Source organism: Chaetodon auriga, chromosome 10 (assembly GCF_051107435.1).
Source record: "Chaetodon auriga isolate fChaAug3 chromosome 10, fChaAug3.hap1, whole genome shotgun sequence".
Lineage (NCBI taxonomy): Eukaryota > Metazoa > Chordata > Actinopteri > Chaetodontiformes > Chaetodontidae > Chaetodon > Chaetodon auriga.
In genome coordinates, this window is record NC_135083.1 from 18,706,451 (window position 1) to 18,725,983 (window position 19,533).

At 41.6% G+C, this 19,533-nt stretch overlaps 1 protein-coding gene across 1 annotated transcript in view; it reads right to left on the minus strand.

Annotated features, from left to right (window-relative positions):
- The window catches only part of celsr3 (cadherin, EGF LAG seven-pass G-type receptor 3), a 104,524-nt gene that overhangs the window by 68,636 nt on the left and 16,355 nt on the right, over positions 1-19,533 (minus strand). Inside the window, exons 2-3 of the mRNA XM_076742181.1 lie at positions 9,309-9,652; positions 6,240-6,528 (exon numbers count right to left, since the gene is read on the minus strand). Of these exons, the coding sequence (XP_076598296.1) occupies positions 6,240-6,528; positions 9,309-9,652 (633 nt within the window). The remainder of the gene's footprint in view (positions 1-6,239; positions 6,529-9,308; positions 9,653-19,533) is intronic.

The window sequence follows — 19,533 nt, forward strand, 5'->3', positions numbered from 1 at the left end:
TAGTCGAAAATATATTGATTGACCTGTAATTGTGATGAATGATTTAGAAGATCTTTAGTGGCCACAGCTGTGAAGCTTTTTAGTGACGTGATACTTGCTTGTTTTCTGAGATACGGGTTGTATTTCTGACAGAAATCCTGAGGTTTGGTTTCATATGTTCTAATTTGCCTCACCTGTTAAACTCACTGTATATACCATCTCGTTCCAAAACCTCATTGCAGAGTCTCGGAGATGCCAAGCTCCCTCTGCTCCAGTCAGTTCTGCCTCGTTCAGAGAATTATTATATTATTATGTATTATTATTTTTAGTGTTGACTTTAGCGAGAACATATAAAGTCTGAAAATCACATGTGGTGATGTCATATATTTCTCTCCCAGATCTTGAGTATCTATGCTTTCCTTTCGTCGTGTCCCCTCTAAACATACCTCCTCTGTACTTTCCAATTCATCTTGCCAAACATAATTTAGTCTCCTCTTGCTCTGTATTCATCACCCGCCTCACTCGTTCATCCCATCCCCCAAACTAATTCACTCCTCACTTCTCTCTGTCTCCCTCTGTCTTCATTCTCTCTGTGTGTTCCTGAACCAAATTCATTCAGTCTCACAGCCGATACTTCAATCTCATCTCAACCCACTAAATTTCTCCTCTCTCTCCTTCTCGGCTCCTCACTGCTCTTCCCACTTGTTTCTGTCTCGACCTTCCAAACCACCCGAACTCTCTTTAAAAGGATAAAACTAGCATTGTTCTACACTGTCTTTGCTACCTCAAGCTAATTTGCTCTTTATGTGTTATCTCCCTATCTGCTGGATTAAACTTCTCAGTGTAACATGCGTATCTGCTTTATCACATCCAAAACTAATCTCTCTTCTGCCTACCGCATTTCTACTCTCTTTCCCCTGCGTTCTTCCTGTTTCTTGGCTTCCCTCGGTGTAAAATACAGCTCACTGCTCACCATGTTATCTTCTCACAAACTAATTTAGTCTGCATCCAGGCTTCTCTCTCTCTGTCTCCCATCTCCTCTTTGCATCTCTCAGCTCTTCGAGGCATATCCCTCATATTATATCGTACTGTAATCTGTATAATGTGCATTTCTCTTTATCACTTCCGAGCCCCTTTGTTATTTGAAAACGATCAGATATCTTCACTTTCTGTGTACTGTTATCTGTCTTAAAGGTTGACTGTCCGCTGGGAACTTCTCTTTATATCACTGAGGTCTTTTTCTTGTTTTTCGGGGTTAATAACTGTTGCACATTCCCGTGAGCTTGGCAAGCTTTACATGTTTCTGAGAGAAGTGAGTGCTAGAGGTTAGAAATATTTAAATTCTTATGAGTAAAAGAGTGCAGACTACTGAGCTTCAGCTGACTTTAGCCTTGTAGCAGTGGGAGATTGGAGTATAACTTCCCTCCTACATTTGATTAACTCTTAAGTGAGGCACCCTGGAAATAGATGGGCTTATTTCTTAAAGCAGAAGCTAATTATTCCATACTTAATATAAATTTTTCATTTTATAACTTGTTCTCAAACTATATCTATTTGATTCACAAACTCAGATTAAATTCTAGTTTTTGAGCATTGGTGAATAATTGGTCTCAAAAGTTTAATCTGAGCCAAACACACACTAAAAGTCCATTACTAAGAACAACAGCAGCATCAACCAGCCTTTACACTACATGTTGCTTTGTGTGGCATGCAGTTGGATTTGACAGGAAACGTATTTGACAGTCGTTCCATTGGCTTTGGGTTGAAAACGGCACATCTGTTTTTTTGCTCCTATCCAGTTGACAGCTGTCTTAGCTGGTCTAAACTAATTTACTTAAGGAGGTAGATGTCTGCTCACGACAAATTAGCAAAAGTTTAAATGTGCAAATCCTTGATATGAGTAGCAAAGAAATTACAGCATAATTTATGCAATGAGAAGTGACAGGGTTTATGGCGGATATGCTCATAATTTTATGAAACCACATCTTGAAACATACTGGTGTGAAATAAAGATTACTGCTCCTAAGTTGGGCTCATACCAAGGTTTCAAAATGTGGAACAACTTCAATACTTCTAAGGGAACTTACACTAACCAACTGAACTCTTAGACGACTGACAACTTGCAGTACATGGAACGATCTGAAGCTGTGTTCATGTGGTGAAGGCTTCAGTCGCCCTTTTTAAACAGAAAACATGTGACACGACATAGCAGGAAAAGCACAGGTCAAAATGACTGACGGCTGAAGTACATTTGGCTGCCTCAGTTGCAGGCTCCTGGTACAAAACAAACTCGAATAGATTGGAGCCATTGCCCAGCATACCAGTGCTTTTCCAACTTTGACAAGTCAAAATGTCTGATGGGAAAAAGGCGAGTGAGCAGATTAAAGCAGCACTGGTCAATAGTCTGCCTCAAATTCAATTCATTCATTGGAGGATTTCAGAAATCCTTTCACACATCAGAAAATAAAGGCTTTTCACTTCAATTAAGCAACATTTCTCAACAAGTGTGGATTGTAACACACAAGGGTTAACATATGGTACATCATAGTTTCATTTCAACCCTGAGCTAATGCTAGGTATTTAGTACCCACTTGAAAAGCATTTGACCCCAGCTGATGCAGTGTTTCACACCACTTTCTTAGGACTACATCTCTGGGGTTGGCACCACAAAGGCAGTGTTAATCTTTCTACACAGCAGAGTTCACTATGTCATGTGCAAAAAACGGATGTAACCCTCGTTCAAAGTGTCCAACCTTACTTATCCCAGGGTTAAACATGTGGTCTAGAGAGGGGTTAGCCTGAGGTGCTGTAGGATCCTCCGTGAGTCTTTGTCTTAGTGATGCAGCAGGAGATGCGTCTCAGTGTCCTTAAAGGGTCCAGTTTTACTGGGATGAAACATTCACTTGCTGCTGCTGTTGTACGAGTACACTCACTTAAGACAAGGGGCTGAGTCAGTATTATCTTTAAAGCTGGACGGCTTATCCTGATTTTCTTTTTTGTTTTTACCGTCTTGTACTTCTAATCTATAAATCTGACTTCTCCATTTGCTTGGATTATTATTGAAAAGTGCTCTACAGTTAAATATTATTAACATTATTATATTAGATGATTGCTCCTCAGTTTTCTAGTATTCTCTTGTTTTGATGAGGTACTTCCCTCCACAGTTTCCACCAGCTACCAAACAAACACTGATCTGACTCAACTGATCTACACCCTTCATCAGGGGACTACAGTGTCTTCACTTTTTATGATGTGATCAAACTATTTTTACATCAAATGAAATCTGGCTTGTGTGGTCCAAAGAAACATCAAAACTACTGTTCACAAATCATATCTGACTCAGGTCTGCTAAAAGCATCTGTTCCAGACCGAAAACTATTCCTCAGTCAGTGGAAGTTTCCCGTCTCGGTCTAAACCCCGGGCTTAGCTCCTGCCTGTGAGAGCGATCCATAGAGTTTGAGGGAAAAAGCAATTCGAAGCCACAAAGAGCATATGAGGGGATGGATGAAGGCAGGTTGGATGGAAAAATGAAAAGAAAAATGAAGGAGGGAGAGAGCAAACTTGGTTGGGAGACGTCTGGAGATTTCTATGTGTTGCAGAATCAATTCATCCCCTGTTCTCCTCCTCCTCCTCCTCCTCCTCTTCCTCCCACTAGCCCCGGGCGTTGACAAGACACCGCAACACCCGACGCCTACGCAGGAAAAGCACAACTACCCAGAACCCATCTGATTTCCCTCGCTCTACCCCTCACCTCTTATCCTCCACCCCGCTCTCTCTCTCTCTTTCATTGCTCTTAGATGTCTCTCATCCCATTTTCCCTCAGCAGTCCTCCTTCCATGTTATTCTCCCTGAATTCATCCGTCTCACTCGTCTCTCATATTGCTGTCATCTCTTCTCCATCCGTTCCTTCATCTCTAATGCTCTGCTGTTTGCACTGTCTCCCCCTCCTGTCCCATCATCCACTCTCTCTTTCTAATTTTGTCTCCATCCTCCTCTACCTCCACGCTCAGTTATTCTCTCCTTATTTTTGTCTCCTGTTATCAATTATCTACTTTCCCTATTTTTTATCTTTTTTATCTTTGTCTCTGCCCCTACATACCCAGCAATCTTGCAGCTTCATTGCATGCGACACAGTGCGAGATGAGTCCAATAAAATCTCTGTCAGACTGTATGGCATCTATTTTGAGGTATGTCCAAATGTATGATGACTGTCCGGTCAATCAGACATCAAATATATGCAAGCAGAGACACGTCACCTGTCATCCAAGCTTATTGTTGTTTTTTTGACCTAAAAAGTGGAGCTAACAATGTTCAAACAGCAACTGTAGTCTGACTCATTTCACGTCATGCTCTGATTGGCTGGTTTGTAGATGTGGGTCGTATGAGCACAGTCACACTGTAAGAAATTTAGTCCTAAATTTCAGACACTGTCAGAAATTTTGATGGACCGTGCCTTTGGTCAATATAAGTACAAATCAGCCATTGCTGCATGTGTCTCACAGCAGCCATGTTTCCATCAACATATTTCTATTTTCTACATTTTCTTTCACCGTTTGGGGTTTGACTGGCAGTTTAAATTTTGTAATCTCGTTGCGCCCTCTTCTTCTGCAGTGGACAATCAGCACCACATACTGCTTATCTTGATGAACCAGCTCCTAATAATAACAAAACTGTAGTGGATGGAAATAAGCCTTCTTTTGCATTTTCTTTTACAAATTTTCCCAAAATTCAGTCAGTGTGATCTGTGACCAGTGTTCTGGACTCATGGCCAGAGATTTCACCACCTTTCTCTCCTGCCTTTCACTGGTATCACTCAAAATCCAACATTATATAGGGAATTCTCTATTATCTATCTCTTTCTTCCTCCTCATAATTTTATGTCCTCTTTCCTTTCATGTTCCCTCTCTCCCTACTTTTCATCCTTTCGTCTTTCTCTCTCCTTCCTAATCGCTCTCTGTTTCTTTCTACCTCCATTTCTCCTTTGCTCATTTCCTTTCTCTCTCTTTATCTATCTTTCTGTCTGTCTCTGTGGGAGTTTGGAAAACACTCTGTCTCCCTCATGAAAGAAAAGTGTTGCTTCACTCCCCCAGCTCTCTTTTGATACGAAATAAAAGGCAATGTGAAATATCCCCCAGACACACACACACACACACACACACACACACACACACACACACACACACTGACATTCATAGCATCTCTCCTCTCCTACATCCACTCAATGGCTTGCAGATTGAAGCAATGCAGCAGTACGAAGGGACAGAAAAAACAGGGAGAGACAGAGAGGGAGACAGACTGAAAGACAACAAATTAGTCTAGAGTATTGGGATAGGTAAGAAAGAATGAAATGTGTGTGAAGTGAGGGAACAAATTAGCTTGGTGATATTAAAAAGGAGAGAGGGCTTTATAGTGGTGGTGGGAGTGTGTAAAGGACTAAATAACAGGTAGAGAGCTGAGGAGGAGGAAGCTCTCCCAGGAGGCAGAGTGTGTGTTTTCATGTTGTTCAGCTCAACATGACAAAAGAGGGAAAACAGAGTGGATCAAAAAGGAAGTCGGTGTGGGACATGAACAAAGAAGCAGAGACAGTCAGTTTTAGTTTACCAGGGTAGAGTTAAAGACTGCACCACAACACAAACAAGCACACCGCGCACCATCCGTTTTCTTTCAAATGCCATCCATCTCTTCATATCTGTGGCCACTCAAATCAAACCAGTGACATCCAATAATCATTGACATACTAATTGTCAAAAAACAAAGTTTCCAAAGATAGCAAACATGCTTGGATTTGAGCATAGCATTGTGCAAAATGATATGTTTTTCTTTACACTGTGACAGTGCAGCCATTCATGCTGGCATCCTGGAGCTGCTTATTTCACTTAGTATAAGAGTGTGACAGTAATTAAGTGTTGGCACTTAACCACATGTGACACTGACATGTGTGAAAGGGGTGTTTTGTTTTTTTTTTTACTTTAAAGCTGCTTGAAGAGAAAGTAATAAACAAATTAAAAAAATGAATAAAGAAGATATTTTATCATGGCTTGATGACTGTGCTGTGAGTTCTTTAGAACCTGCGGTTAATTCAAGGGTAAGGTTAAAAGCAAAGTAACAAGCCGCTATTCTCATATAACTTATAGTTTAACACTGCCAAATATAGGGTAATGTAAATACAGAAAAACTTTTAAAGTGACAGTATTATATATTTTAGCATTTCTGGTTGTACCTCACCTTCGCTACAGCAGCACAAATACATGCACACTTACCACTGTAGTCTTCACGGCAGATACAGGTGTACCCTCCCTCTCTGCGGGCGCACACCCCTCCATTCAGGCAGGGGTTGGAGTAGCACAGGTTGATCTCCGTCTCGCAGTAATCACCCGTGAAGCCAACCGGGCAGCGGCAGCGTAGGCCTGCGATGGGGTGGATGGGCCGGAACAAGATGGAGGGCGAGGAGATGAAGGGGGCAGAGCTGTTGAAGCGCAGCACTGAGATGCACTTCATGTAGTTCTGGCAGGGCTCACGCAGACACACGTTGTCGTCGAACGGGAGAACCTGGTGTGATGGGAGGATGGGAGAGAGGAAAGACGTTGGTGGTCATCGTGAAGGCTGTTATTGCTGTGTTAACCTGTAAATGGCAATTTACTGCCATAGGTGTTCCAGGTGGTGTTCCAGCACAGACTAACTAGTGCTGCACCAGTTTGCACTGCTCAGCGTGCTCTCTCATCACAGCCTTTCTTGACATATACTAGACTTTTCCTTTGGGTGTTCCAGTAAGCCACACAAACAGTGGTGGAAGAAGTATTCACATCCTTTACAAAAGTATTAAGTACCAACACAGCAAATTATGTAGATATACTCCATTCCAGAGCACAAGTAAAGTTCCTTCAATCAAAATACTACCTCAGCGAAAGTATATATGTATTACCAGCAAAGTGCACTTAAAGAATCAAATTACTACTACTACTTAGTACTAAGTTATCAGGGGGAAATTAATTAATACCAGGGTCTTGGCACTGGAGAGCCTAACTTAATTGCAGTCTTGATGAATACTATCGAATCCACCTGTGCGTTTAATGCTATGACAAGTCAAAATGTCTGCCATATGCCACAGGTATGGCTCTATAATGAAGAACAGATGTTTGTAGTCAGTCTGCAGAGGAAGATTAAATGCAAGCCTCAAAATTTTAAAATGACAAATATTAATTGTGTTAATATTCAAGTGCAATTTTCCCATGAGACCATTTAACCACAGAAGGACTAACAAGAAAATACTATTTTTTTTTTTCAATTAAACTCAAAAGCAAGAACTTTTGCTAGCCAGTACAGTAACCTTAGGTTAGCGTCTTAATAGAAACCCCAAAGCATATTTCAACTTTTTGGAAATATACTAAGGATACTGATGGAAACTAAAAAAAATACAGTCACCAAGAGTAAGCGGAGCAAAAAAAAGATGGAATTTCAGCTCTCTGTAACTTTTATCTGGACAACGTCAACGTGGCGGTTATCAAGCTAACTGCTAGAATGTTGACACAGTAATGTTTAGCATTTTACCATGCTAGCGTTATCATCTAGCACCATGGTTACGTGTCGTTGTGCTAACGCTAACACATGAACGTCACAGTAGCTAACCTTGCAGATGTACAGCCGCTGGTTTCCGCTGCGAACGCGGGGGACATGTACCCCTCAAAACCCGACGAATCAAATGAAAGACACTTATGGTTGATAAACATGCTAATAGCGCGGCTCCAGACAGACTGAAATGGTGTTCCTGGCCCTGGGTTATGCCTCTCAGGCTACAGAGCCTCCACGTACAGGCTGCTCGGCTCACCCTGATTAGTGTTGTCTGTATTTTAGCTTTTGGCAAACAACATTCCACAACAGGTTTCCTTCCAGTATGGCTGGTGGGATATTTAAAGACATAAGATATAAGTTAACAATAATAATTAAAAAAAAAAAAAAAAAAAAAAGACTGCTAAAAATATGAAGACCACCTTGATCCCATCCTAAATAATGTAATTTTGTTGGGAATCACTGCGTCTTTCCATATTTCCTCAGGTCAGAAACCTTCCAAGTCGAAGTTTTTCTGAACGCTACCTTGGATAACATAAGAAGGTGTATATTTACAGCTCTATCACATTGAGACTTACTGATATTTGTCCTCTTATTTTTTTGTTTGCTCTGTATTTTATTTATTTATTTTTGTTTGTAGCTTTGTATAACCATCAAATTTCCAGAAGAGGGTTTTTGCTGTTCAGGTCACTGGATCAGATGTATTCACAGGATTATGTCTTTAAAGACAGTAAGAGAATAAAGGTTGTTTGGATGTGTTTATGTGGGTTTGTGTTACAGTGCCTGTTGAGAAAAGGTCGTATACGTTTAGCCTTAAACTCTGTATCTCTTGACACCGCTGTGCTCTCTCTCTCTCTGCCTCTCATAAATCTTTTCTCCGTCTTGTAGAGTTTCACTCGTTCTCTTTATCGAAACATCTCTTTCTCTCATGCATGTGCAGAGATGCTCGGAAGGTGTGTAATCATGTATGTAACTGATGTGCATGCTGTGTCCAGGTGTGTATGATTTCATGCATGAGAACTTGTAGTGGTCATATCAGTGAGCTGTTGCATGAAGCCATATGGCTGCACTGGCATGGCATCTGTATTATATTATTATCAGTTCACGTGCAATATGCTGCAGTGACTGTCTTGAGATGCATGGGTGTTTGCACAATGTGTCTTACTACTTCTGCTTCACATCTATTACTACATGGGCCCCTGATTTCCAGCTGCTGCATACATGTGCATGATTATGCAGCATGAGACATTTTTCATACAATGTTCATTTACTTACTTAATTTTCAAATTTTCTTTCGATTTATTTAATTATTTTTGATCCTGTGTCAGTGCATATGAATGGAATACATTCCCAACAACAAAACTAGGATTTCAAACATGTTTGTATTCATCGATATTAAAGGTATATTCCATAATCTAAGTGTAAAAGGGGAGGAGAGCCCCCAAAACCAAAAATGAAAGCACAAGATTGGACTTTCTGTCTCCCCACAATGACTGACAGGTCACCTGCTAACACCTGATGATAACTGATGTAATCTCATAGCTAGCTGTTGTGATGGACCAAGAATGAGTTTGAATAAGGACTGTTTTTAACCACGTAGCAGGCCCACATTTTAAAATCACAGCAATGCTCTTGATTTATACTTTAACTTTAAACTGATTTAAACTTTTTCACTCTGTACTTAGTTGCCTTCTCCGAATAGATATAGCACTTAAAACTTTTGATCCTTATGTGCATATTTGTATTTGTAAATGTGAACTTACTTCCATCTGCGTCAGTGACGTCAGCCTTGGCCTGTTTAGATACAGTTGTTCCTCCAGGGCCTCTGAGGGAAAGAAGAGTCCACCCGGCAACGCGGCAGAGAAGCTGACATTCAGGATCCCTCCCGGCGCCGCATCCAGGTCTGGCTGGATGTTGAAGATAAAAACATCCTCAACAGGCACAGAGAGCACCGCCGACACACCCTCCAGGAAGTTGCCCAGCAGCGGTGACAGGAAGTGCTCCTGGGACATGTTCTGGAGGCGGACGGTGACACTGCTGCCCAGCATGTCCTCTGTGATGATGAGGACGCGGAGAACACACTGGGCTGAAATGCTGTGGACGCCATCTGCAGAGTTGAAGAAGAGAGCAGAGGAGAAAAAAAGGTTAGCGAATGAATGGATGTGCCCATTCATGAGGTGTACAGAAGATGGACAAGAGGGTTGGAGGAGGAGGGGAAGGAGCAGGGGATAGAGAGAGGACACTGAGTGGTACAAAAGTGTGAACAGGTGAAGGAGGAAGGAGAGAGACAGATGAATGGGGAGGCATGAGGGAGAAGGGTCAGGGACAACAGGGGAAAGAGTAGAGAGAAGAAGGTAAACTGACAGTGATAAATGAATAAGAGCCAGAAGGATTACAAAGAGGAAGAAACGAGGTGAGGAGGTCACAACAATACAGTGAGATATGCTGCTTAGATGTGCACGCTTGTATGCAGGACTCTGTCTCGCTACATATATTTTACACGTACATTCACATCTACAGTACACATACACAGAAATATAAGAAAAACCATACAGTGAAGAAAAATCCAGGATTATTATTAAAACTGATTTGTGTTTGACAAAGACCATGAGATCTGACAGTAAATGCTGCGTTTCAGTCTAAAGGCAGGAGGCAACCCATAATGTAATGAAAGTATGTGTGCTGGGATTCTTTCATTTGTAACAGTTGTGACCTAAATCTGGAAACAAATCCTCACTCCATGACTTTTACATTCACTTCCACTTCCTGTAAAGCGTGACTTGATTTAGCCATACTCAGACCATAAGGCTATCTGTCACACACAGCCAGCAGGATCTTTGTTTTTCTATCTGTGTATTTGGTCATCATCTGCACACAGCCAATTCTCCAGTGACCTTCATGGCAGGCATCAGATGTGGATGATGGGAGATATGATATAAAAAAAATAAAAGCATGGTACTTTTCTGAAATCCAGCTCACCAGTGGTAGCACAGATGATGTAATTCTTTAATCACATGTTCCAGTGAGAAAGAGAAAACTGATCTGCATTTGTTTGTAAAGTCTTGTGCATGTGAGTGAACAAGCCACTGAGAGAGATGGAGATGGAGAGGCATGACTGAGCGCTCTCATGGAGAAAACATCTCCCCCGTCTCCTCACATTCACCTGTGGTCACAAATCAACACAGCTCTGCTTTTCTCAAAATGAGTTCATTGGAATCGTAGCAGGTCAAACAGAACAATGTCTGTTTCAGCAACAGACACAAGACGCGTTTCATCTACACTGGATACAAACACCGTCCAGTGCTGCGCTGCATTGTATATTGTAAAGCAATTTGGTGCAACAAGCTGGCTAATAAGCTGTAGAAGAATACAAATGCACACGACCACACCGGCATGAGGAGGCAATTTTTGTGCAGCAGCACCGAGGCGTTGTGAGGGTGAAGCAGGGCGAACGATAAGAGAATGAAAGAGTAAGAACACAACACGAGGGGTCTCCATGCAAAAAGAGCATGGCAAGTGGTGAAAAGAGAGAATGAATGAGAGGAAGAAAGAAAAAAGAAAGGAGCATGGCAGCGATGGATGGAGGGTGAGGGGTGAAAGAGAGACAGAGGGAGGATGTTGACAGAAGGAAGAACAGAGGCGGCAGAGGGTGAAGGAGAGTGAAGGAGGTTTATTAAAAACTGGAAAGAGCAAAGGAGATAATGGAGGAGGACACGAGGAGAATGAGAAAGGGAATGAGGGCCTTTAAACAGGGATTAATGAAACAAATAAATTAATAAAGAAAAAGAAGCACTAAAATCATGGTAACTCACAAATAGGCAATTCATTTTCTACTTAAGTATTCCTGTAAATAATTGATTGATTATTGATGTTCACTTGTTTTCCTTCGCTAATAATGTAGTAAAATATAATTTGAGAGGTTACTGAATTCGTTAAATGGTTTGCTCAAAGTAAATTATCCAATTGATTTCCTCCATTTACACTTTGTTACTGATTTGCTGTTGATGTAACGTGTTTTGGTATAAAAACACAGGAAAAAACGGAGGGAAGGAAGCAAAGGAAAGGAAGGAAAGGAAAGGAAAGGAAAGGAAAGGAAAGGAAGGAAAGGAAAGGGAGACAAATCAAGTCATTTGTAATTATTATCGAATGTTAGAGAAGGAAGGCAATAAGAAGAGGCTCTAAAAAACAGCAAGATGTAGACAGAAATCTAAAAATGAAAGAATCAAAGCGCAAAACTGAATAAATGCAGATAGAGATGGAGAGAGAAGAGAAAGAGAGAGGGGTGGAGGGATGGGGGTTGGGTCGGGTGGCAGCTGGTTTGATTACCGGATTATGAGGAACCCTACTCCCCACTGACCTCTAACACACAGGCACACTCACACAGGCACACACAGGCGCACACACAGGCGCACACACACACACACACACACACACACACACACACACACACACACACACTAAAATCCAGAGCTCCTCGTTACAAATGAACAGCCAGAGGAAGGAGTGACATTATGAAGGGCCAGAGGAGAAAAACTCCCACAGAAAATAATCAGGGAAGATTGCAAAAGAGTCATATGAAAGAAAAGATAGATAGATAGATAGATAGATAGATAGATAGATAGACTAAAAAGTAAACACAATGTAGCATGTTTGACTTTAATATAACACACAATATTAGTTGAAGTAATTAAATGTCACCTCATCTTTGGGGGCTAAAAGCCAGCTTTATTATCAGCCCTCTGGATCACGATGCTAAGACGCAGCAGTAATTGACGTTGATCTCCCATTGTCATTGAAATGAGACAGGGATCTATGAAAAGACCCAGGATAATCTGTTGGAGTAGAACCCAGTCTCCTACACACGCACACACACACACACACACCCATCACAAATCCACATCTTCACTCTAATTCTGTACATCAGTCATCACATCTACATGCCAAGTCAGCGAATACGCATATTTCCCAAAGTATCAAAATATTCTTTGAACGCTACATCCAAGTCTAACCAGTCCTTTGAAGAAGTGAGGAACAGATGAAAAGTCCTCTCTTCCCAAAAAGCATCAGTTCTCAAAAAAAATCGAGGCATATAAGCGCACAAACACACACACACACACACACACACACACACACACACACCAGCACACACAATCCATCTACACCAAGGTTGTTTGCTTTTTTGTTGACACGTTGCTTTCTGTTGCCATGTTATCCTCCTGCAGACTGTGTGCTTGACGGTTTTTTGGTAAGAGAAAAAAACTACAATTTCTTCTGGCAGGCACACTGAAAATATTCCCTGAGTTACAGACTCCCAGAAATCCCCTTCAGTGGCCCACGGGGGACAACAGTGACATTCAAACAGGAATATGTGACAACTCAACAAAACACGACTAAACAGTCTAAAATGAAAAATGAGGCTTCTAAATAGCGGTGCCTGTTTGCCCTGACAGTTTGTAACTTCATTGTGATTTTACCAGCCTTCAGAGGAATTTTGCCCCAGGCAGCCATTAAATTCTGACAGTAAACCTGGCGCATACATAAACATGCACAGTGAAATACAGTATCTTCATTTGGCTTCCCCTCCCGGCTACACTCCAGCTAATTTGGCCAGCCTGCATTAGCACGAGGCTCTTCACTCATACAAAGCCATTTGGAGACTTGAAAAACAACAATTCAAGCTAAATGGCCCTTTAACCAATTACAGCCACCAAATTCTCTCTACTTCCCATCAGCCCAGGTCAATGACTAATTCACCTCAGAGGAGGAGGAGGTCATCTCCACATTTCACACAGATTCATGCCCTGACATGATAATTACAGTTCTGCTGAGAATAAGTAAGTCTGCAGAACTTTAAAGGCCATTTTAGAACATTTCTGCAAGTGAGGTTGTTAACACCAGCTGCAACAGCATGGCTCCTATTTTTTCACTGTGTGTGTGTGTTTGTCATCATGGCAAAAATGTGGTCTTGGAGACATCTACTGTAGCAGAACTACCACTTAAGGGCTTTTGTGAACTTTCCAGGTTTTTGATGATGCTGCGGTCCAGCCCATGAGATCTGAGCACTCATGTAATAATGTAGTAATGACTACTGAGTGCTCATGGGTAGGAACACTGGCATGTTGACGAGCGTCACGGCTGATGTCTGGTTGTTTTCCTCAGCAGCCAACTGAGCATTTTCATTACAGCATGAAAATGTCATGAAAAATGTGGCACCACACTATATGTTTTTATATCTTTTGAAATGTCTGTAGTACCTTCTTATCTTCTACTGTGTGTTCTTATATGTTTTTGAATATTTTTTTGCTTTTTATTCTGAAGCACATTGAGTCTGCGCCTGTGCTATATAAATATACTTCACTTGACTCACACTAAACCTAATTATAGTGTTTCCTGTTGTGTTTAAAGGCACATATTTGACCAAAAGCTCAGTAAGGAAAATGCATTTAAGAGTAAACGAGTTTTAGGATTCCTTCACCAACAAGTTTGACTTCAAATAAATACCAGTGATGTCAATAATGGAAGGAATGACCATATAGTTAACAATTAATTGGCCACTTCAAAGCCAATTCAAATGTATTCAAAGTCTAATTTGAGCATATTAGACCCAAAATGCTGAATATTTACAGATAAGGCTACGTTTTAAATGAAGGACCAATACATACCACTGACACAGAATAAACAGAGAGAATCCAGTGTGTACAAAGACACAAATCACCTACTATCCTTTTAATCCCTTCCATAGCTTATGGGACTCTGAGGTGTCAGTCACTTCGTCAGAACAAGGTATATCTCATCTGTGAGACGGCTGATGTGTCGTTTTGGATGGAAACCCTTCACATCCAGCACTAAATCCAGTAGCATGGGGTCTGTCTCAGAGGAATATAAAGACATGGAGGAATTGTGGAATTACTTCTGAATCCTGGTGAGAGGTGAGTAAGAGCAATCTTGTCCATAACTTCCCAATAAGCCGGGAAGTCATGACTAATGCATCACCCTTTCTCCTTGCCACTCTGCTTTAGTGTGCAAGGAAACAATAAAACATTAATAACCTCCAAACTGAAAATCCCATAAATGGAAGGATATTTTGCCATCTTTACCACCGCAGAAAAACAAAGCATTTCGTAAATAACAACTCGGAGACGCTTCTGCGAGCTTTCACGGCTCTTGTGGGCTTCGAGCCAACTTTCTCCCCTCCCTGTGTCCGCTCTTCAAAGAGGGAGGAGAGCTTTGGGCTGGCGTGCATAAAGCTTCTAAGAATAAACACACTGATCTGGAATCATCAGTGGGTCCCACAGATGCGTGAACATCAATGCGTGTGAGAGGGAGGCTGGCCTCCGATCAGTGCTCCGGCTCTAAAACGCTTTGTGGGTATACGGTCCCCGGAGTTTCAAAGGGTTGAGGGAGTTCAGCGCTATCTCTCTGCGCCAGGTAGCCTGACTAATAGCACACTCATAGCTTCTTGAATGTCAGAGCATCCCGAGCTCGCTTCCTGGAAATCCAGACGGAAATAGTCTGCAAAGTAGCGTACAATAGAAGCCCACAGCTGAAGCTGAAAACAGCCCCAGAAACATTTTTAAAAGCTGCCACAGAGGGCAGGAGGATGGGTCGCAAGGCAGAGCCCTGGCATTTTCCTCTGAGGAGGAAAGCAAGAAAGTCAAGCAACTAAAGGTTCGGAGATACGGCTCAGGTGGTTTGTGAAGGAAAGGTCTGCAATTTCAAAATGATGTGAGAAAGAAGAAATGCTTCATTACTGTGTCTGAAAACCCTCACAGAACTCACAGATTCTTTCTAATTAAAGGGGAACTGTGTAGAAATCTTTAGGCGTTTTAGACAATAAATGTCTAAGGTGCTTAGTGTTCTGTTTGGGGACACAAATGACTGTTGAATGCTCAACTTTTGACTGCTGCTGATGTAACCTTTTGTCCCACAGTAAGAAAAGAAACAAAGGAGATGTACGCGGGGGGAAGACATTAAAAGAGATGTCAGTTAGGCAGATTGATTAAGATTAAAAAAAAAAGCATTAAATATTTGAAAAACATTTAACTGTCTCATTGTGAGGTTTGACTGACAGTGACCTTCTATAACTGCAGTTTCATTGATGTCTATCGGCACTGTATCATTATCTGCTGGTACAAAAAGGTAAAGCACATTCCTTGTTTGTAAATTGATGGGATATGGAATGTAGTGGAGAGAGTCACTCAGGCTGTCATCAGACCTGAGGCCTCAGAGGAGCCGCAGGTTGCAGTTTAAGTAGAAGCAAGTTATACTGATCAGTATTCCATTCAGTTACACCATTCAAACGTTTCCTGTGTTCAAGTTCCTCCCAGTGTTACTGTGGGAGGAAAACCTTGAGTACCCATTAAGTAAGTTTTACATTAATTAATCGAGATCTTATCAAAAGGCATCTGTGTCAATTTAAAATTTGTTTTGAATAGGGATCATGGGGCATGTATTCTCAGCCAATATCCATTTCTTTCCTTTTGTTATTCATTGTGGCTCTCTGTGGCTCAGTCTGAAAAGACTAACACTGCCAGGGTTAAGGGTTCAAATCCTTACATCGTTCATAGTTATTCGCACATGGCATTGAGTTGGATTCAAACTGTCTGCTTGGTGTTATGAGGAGCTGGGATTTAAAAAAAAAAAAAAAAAAAAAAGCCCGAAAGGAGAGATATATTATAAGTAGCATGCAAAAACCAAAAACAGTAAAATTGGATTTGGCCTGAACAAAAGCCATATGCTGCTGCTCTGAAACACACTAAACTCTGTCATGGTGCCTTCAGCCCATTAGCTCACTGCCCGTGTACCCACAATCACATGGGTTTAAATCCCATTTCACACTGTGTTGTCACATCCCTTTGTTTGGCCTTTTCCTGTCTCTCCTCTGTGTTCACCGTCCTCGAAAAGTCCCTCATAAAATACATGAGCAGGTTGAATTCTCAAAACGCTGCGGAACAAAAAAAGTGTGAGCGGTTTTATGTTTTCAGCTGCGCAAGTTACCCGCGGGTCAGGAAAATAAATAGGTACAGAAGCCGCCGAATAAATGCTGCTCTTTTAAAACACACAGAAACCGTTTGAAGTTGTTAACGGAGCACACAAAGGACCGTCTGATGCACAGTCACCTAAAAGTAATGACTGCAAGTCCCCGAGAGAGAGTGAACGTTCGAGCAGCCAAAGTGGCACTTGCATACCACAAGTACAAATGAGTGAATAAATGGATGGCTGCAGAGAGAGGCCGGCCATACATTACTGCCTGTAAAATAGTGTTAACAATATTGTGAACACAGCATTACAAAACACACACATACACACACACACACACAGACAGACACGTAGTCCAGGCGCTGGCTTGACAGCTGATTTCTGTGCTCTGTTTGTTTTTAAAGCCTTTCTACCCCTGAGGTCTAAGCATTATTCTCAGTGCAAAGTAGAACATGGTAGAAAAAAAGCATCTCACACACACACACACACACACACACAGCAGCCGCAGCAACATAATGGTCTAAACCACCCTTTTACAACAGATGCACTAATCCTTTACATTAAACCAGATTCACTTAAGTTGCACACACACACTGTACACAAAAAGCCCTCTCGCTTGTAAAGACTCTCACTTCTAACCCATATCATATTAACACACACCCTCATGCCTATTGTACTTAGAAACAAATCCACAGAGTAACCCAAATCCACACTCTGACCTCTGTGACATGTTAGCAGCTGTTTGTAGCAGCAGCCATCAACCTCCATCTTGCATCTGTCTTCTGTTTGTGCTGCTGCTGCTGCTGCTGTGGTTATTCTTTTCTCCCAAACATACAAACCACAGAGACGTTACATTTGCATGGGGGGAAAAAAGCAGAACCACGCTTCTGCTTATTATTAATACAACGAGAAACACTTTCTTGCACCACATGTGCTGTAAACAGGGCTCCACCTTATCTGCAGTGAGACACTGTTGTTTTTCAGTGAAATAATTTGGTGTTTTGGAGCAGAGCATTGAGAGCTGAGCGGTCTCTCTTGTAAATCACTGCAGTAACTCCAACACCTGAGGCTGGGCGTGTCTGTAGCAGCTTTCATTGCTGCTATCACTGCCAGGAACTTCTGTTGCCTGAAAAGGTCCCAGATTAAAATTTTCCAAACAATTGCTCCTTTGGGGTGGGGTAATAGTGCAGCAGTAATGGTCTGCTCAATACGGTACGTGCAGCAAAAAGGACTCCTGTGATGTTTACTTATGTATGCCAATCACTCAGGCGTAAATAGGGAGAATACACACGACTGAATAGGGTTTTAATTACAATTATTAGCGTTTACAACTTGGATGTAAACATGTGGACACTGCTCAAAATGGCAAAGCTTGAACAGAAACTGAGAACTGAACCTCCTGCGATTGTATTCAGGCAAAATTAGTCACAAAAGTAAAATGAGTCTGTCAAAGGATGTCAGCAATGCTGACGTTCTGTTTGTTTCAATATAGCGTCCCACCAGTGGCAGCTATGAGCACAACTGTAAATCAGAAATGCAAAGCAGACGAGAGGGATGAAGGGATGTCGTTACAGCAAAAGTCTCAGGAATGTGTTTTTTTTTTCCATATTTGAGGTCATCAAGGGCAGAAAATTTTAAACCATATCCAAAACAGACCCATGAGGAGGAAACAAACCCCCGATCTGAAAGGTACACAAAGACAATCAGACCCAATCCAAAGACAGCCAAGGACAATTGGACTCGACCCGACATGTGCAAATAGGCTTTAAGAGAGAGAGAACATCAACATTAACAGCAGCCCTTAACTACAGTTGAAAAGAGCAGCAAGACTTATTTTTCCTTCACTTCACAGTTCAAACTCCCATAAAAAATAAATCGATCAAGCTTCTGCTGTGATTATGATGCACCATGTGATCAAAGCTAATAATGAATCCAGATTAATGACAAATATGCCTATATAAATTCAAATTTCTCCAGCACACTGTGATAAACAAATCTTTATCTGTTTCATTCATTTAGCAGTTTATGACAACCACATCAGTTCAAATATCTTGCTGAAGTATGTTATGTGATTTTTTTCCCCAACGTTATGGGTTGACGAGGATTGCATGTACGATCCATTGAAGGGCTGCAAAGCAGTGGGTGATCTGAGGGGGGATGAGGGGTGATGCTGTCTCCCTTGTTAGCAAAATAACCAAAATGCATCCCCCTTGTTAACCCGCCATCCCCCCTCTCCATCCCCTAGCAGCAGAGAGAGTTCAGGGCAGAGGGGTTGTTTAGTCGAATATGTTGGTCTAGTCTGAACTGACTCATTGATCCTTTATCTGACTGAGGTTTGTACAAGTTAGAATCCATGACAGCAATCATGGCTCTGAAACATCAGCAGCCTGACTGTGCTGTGTGCTGATAAATGCATGGAGCTGTCCATGGTGCTGAAGCAACAGCAAATTCAGGCACAGGCTTCATATATTCATATACTCATATTCATAAATGTGTAATTTAGAGGATTCAGTCACTTCACATGTCAAATAAACCCTGATTTACCTGATCAGAGTAATCTTAATGTTACAATGCATTACAGCCCTAAAAGCAATCTGACAGACTCGAACTGATTCCTCCGATCTCACAGTTAAAATGCAGCACAGAGGCTGGATTACAGCGCAGCTCGTCTCTCTGCAGTGATCTTGTTGGTTTGCAGTAATCATGTTAATGTTGTAAAGCTAATGTGGTAATGATTTATTGATGATACAATGCTAAACATAGCATGGAAGTTCCAGGCTGGTGATGATCTTTCCTCATTTTCCCTGCATTGTGCCTCCCACCCCTCCCTGGTGGCTGATTTGGACTCAGCCCATTTTCATTCAGCCTCAGACCTGCACAAACAAATCATTAAAACTCTATTTATGAACAGTAATATTTCCATTTGCCATTCAGCATTTGGTGTATGAAAGGTTAGGAGACCTCTGTGTGTTTTGGAGTCTGTGAAGTCTCGATGTGTTTTGATCTAAT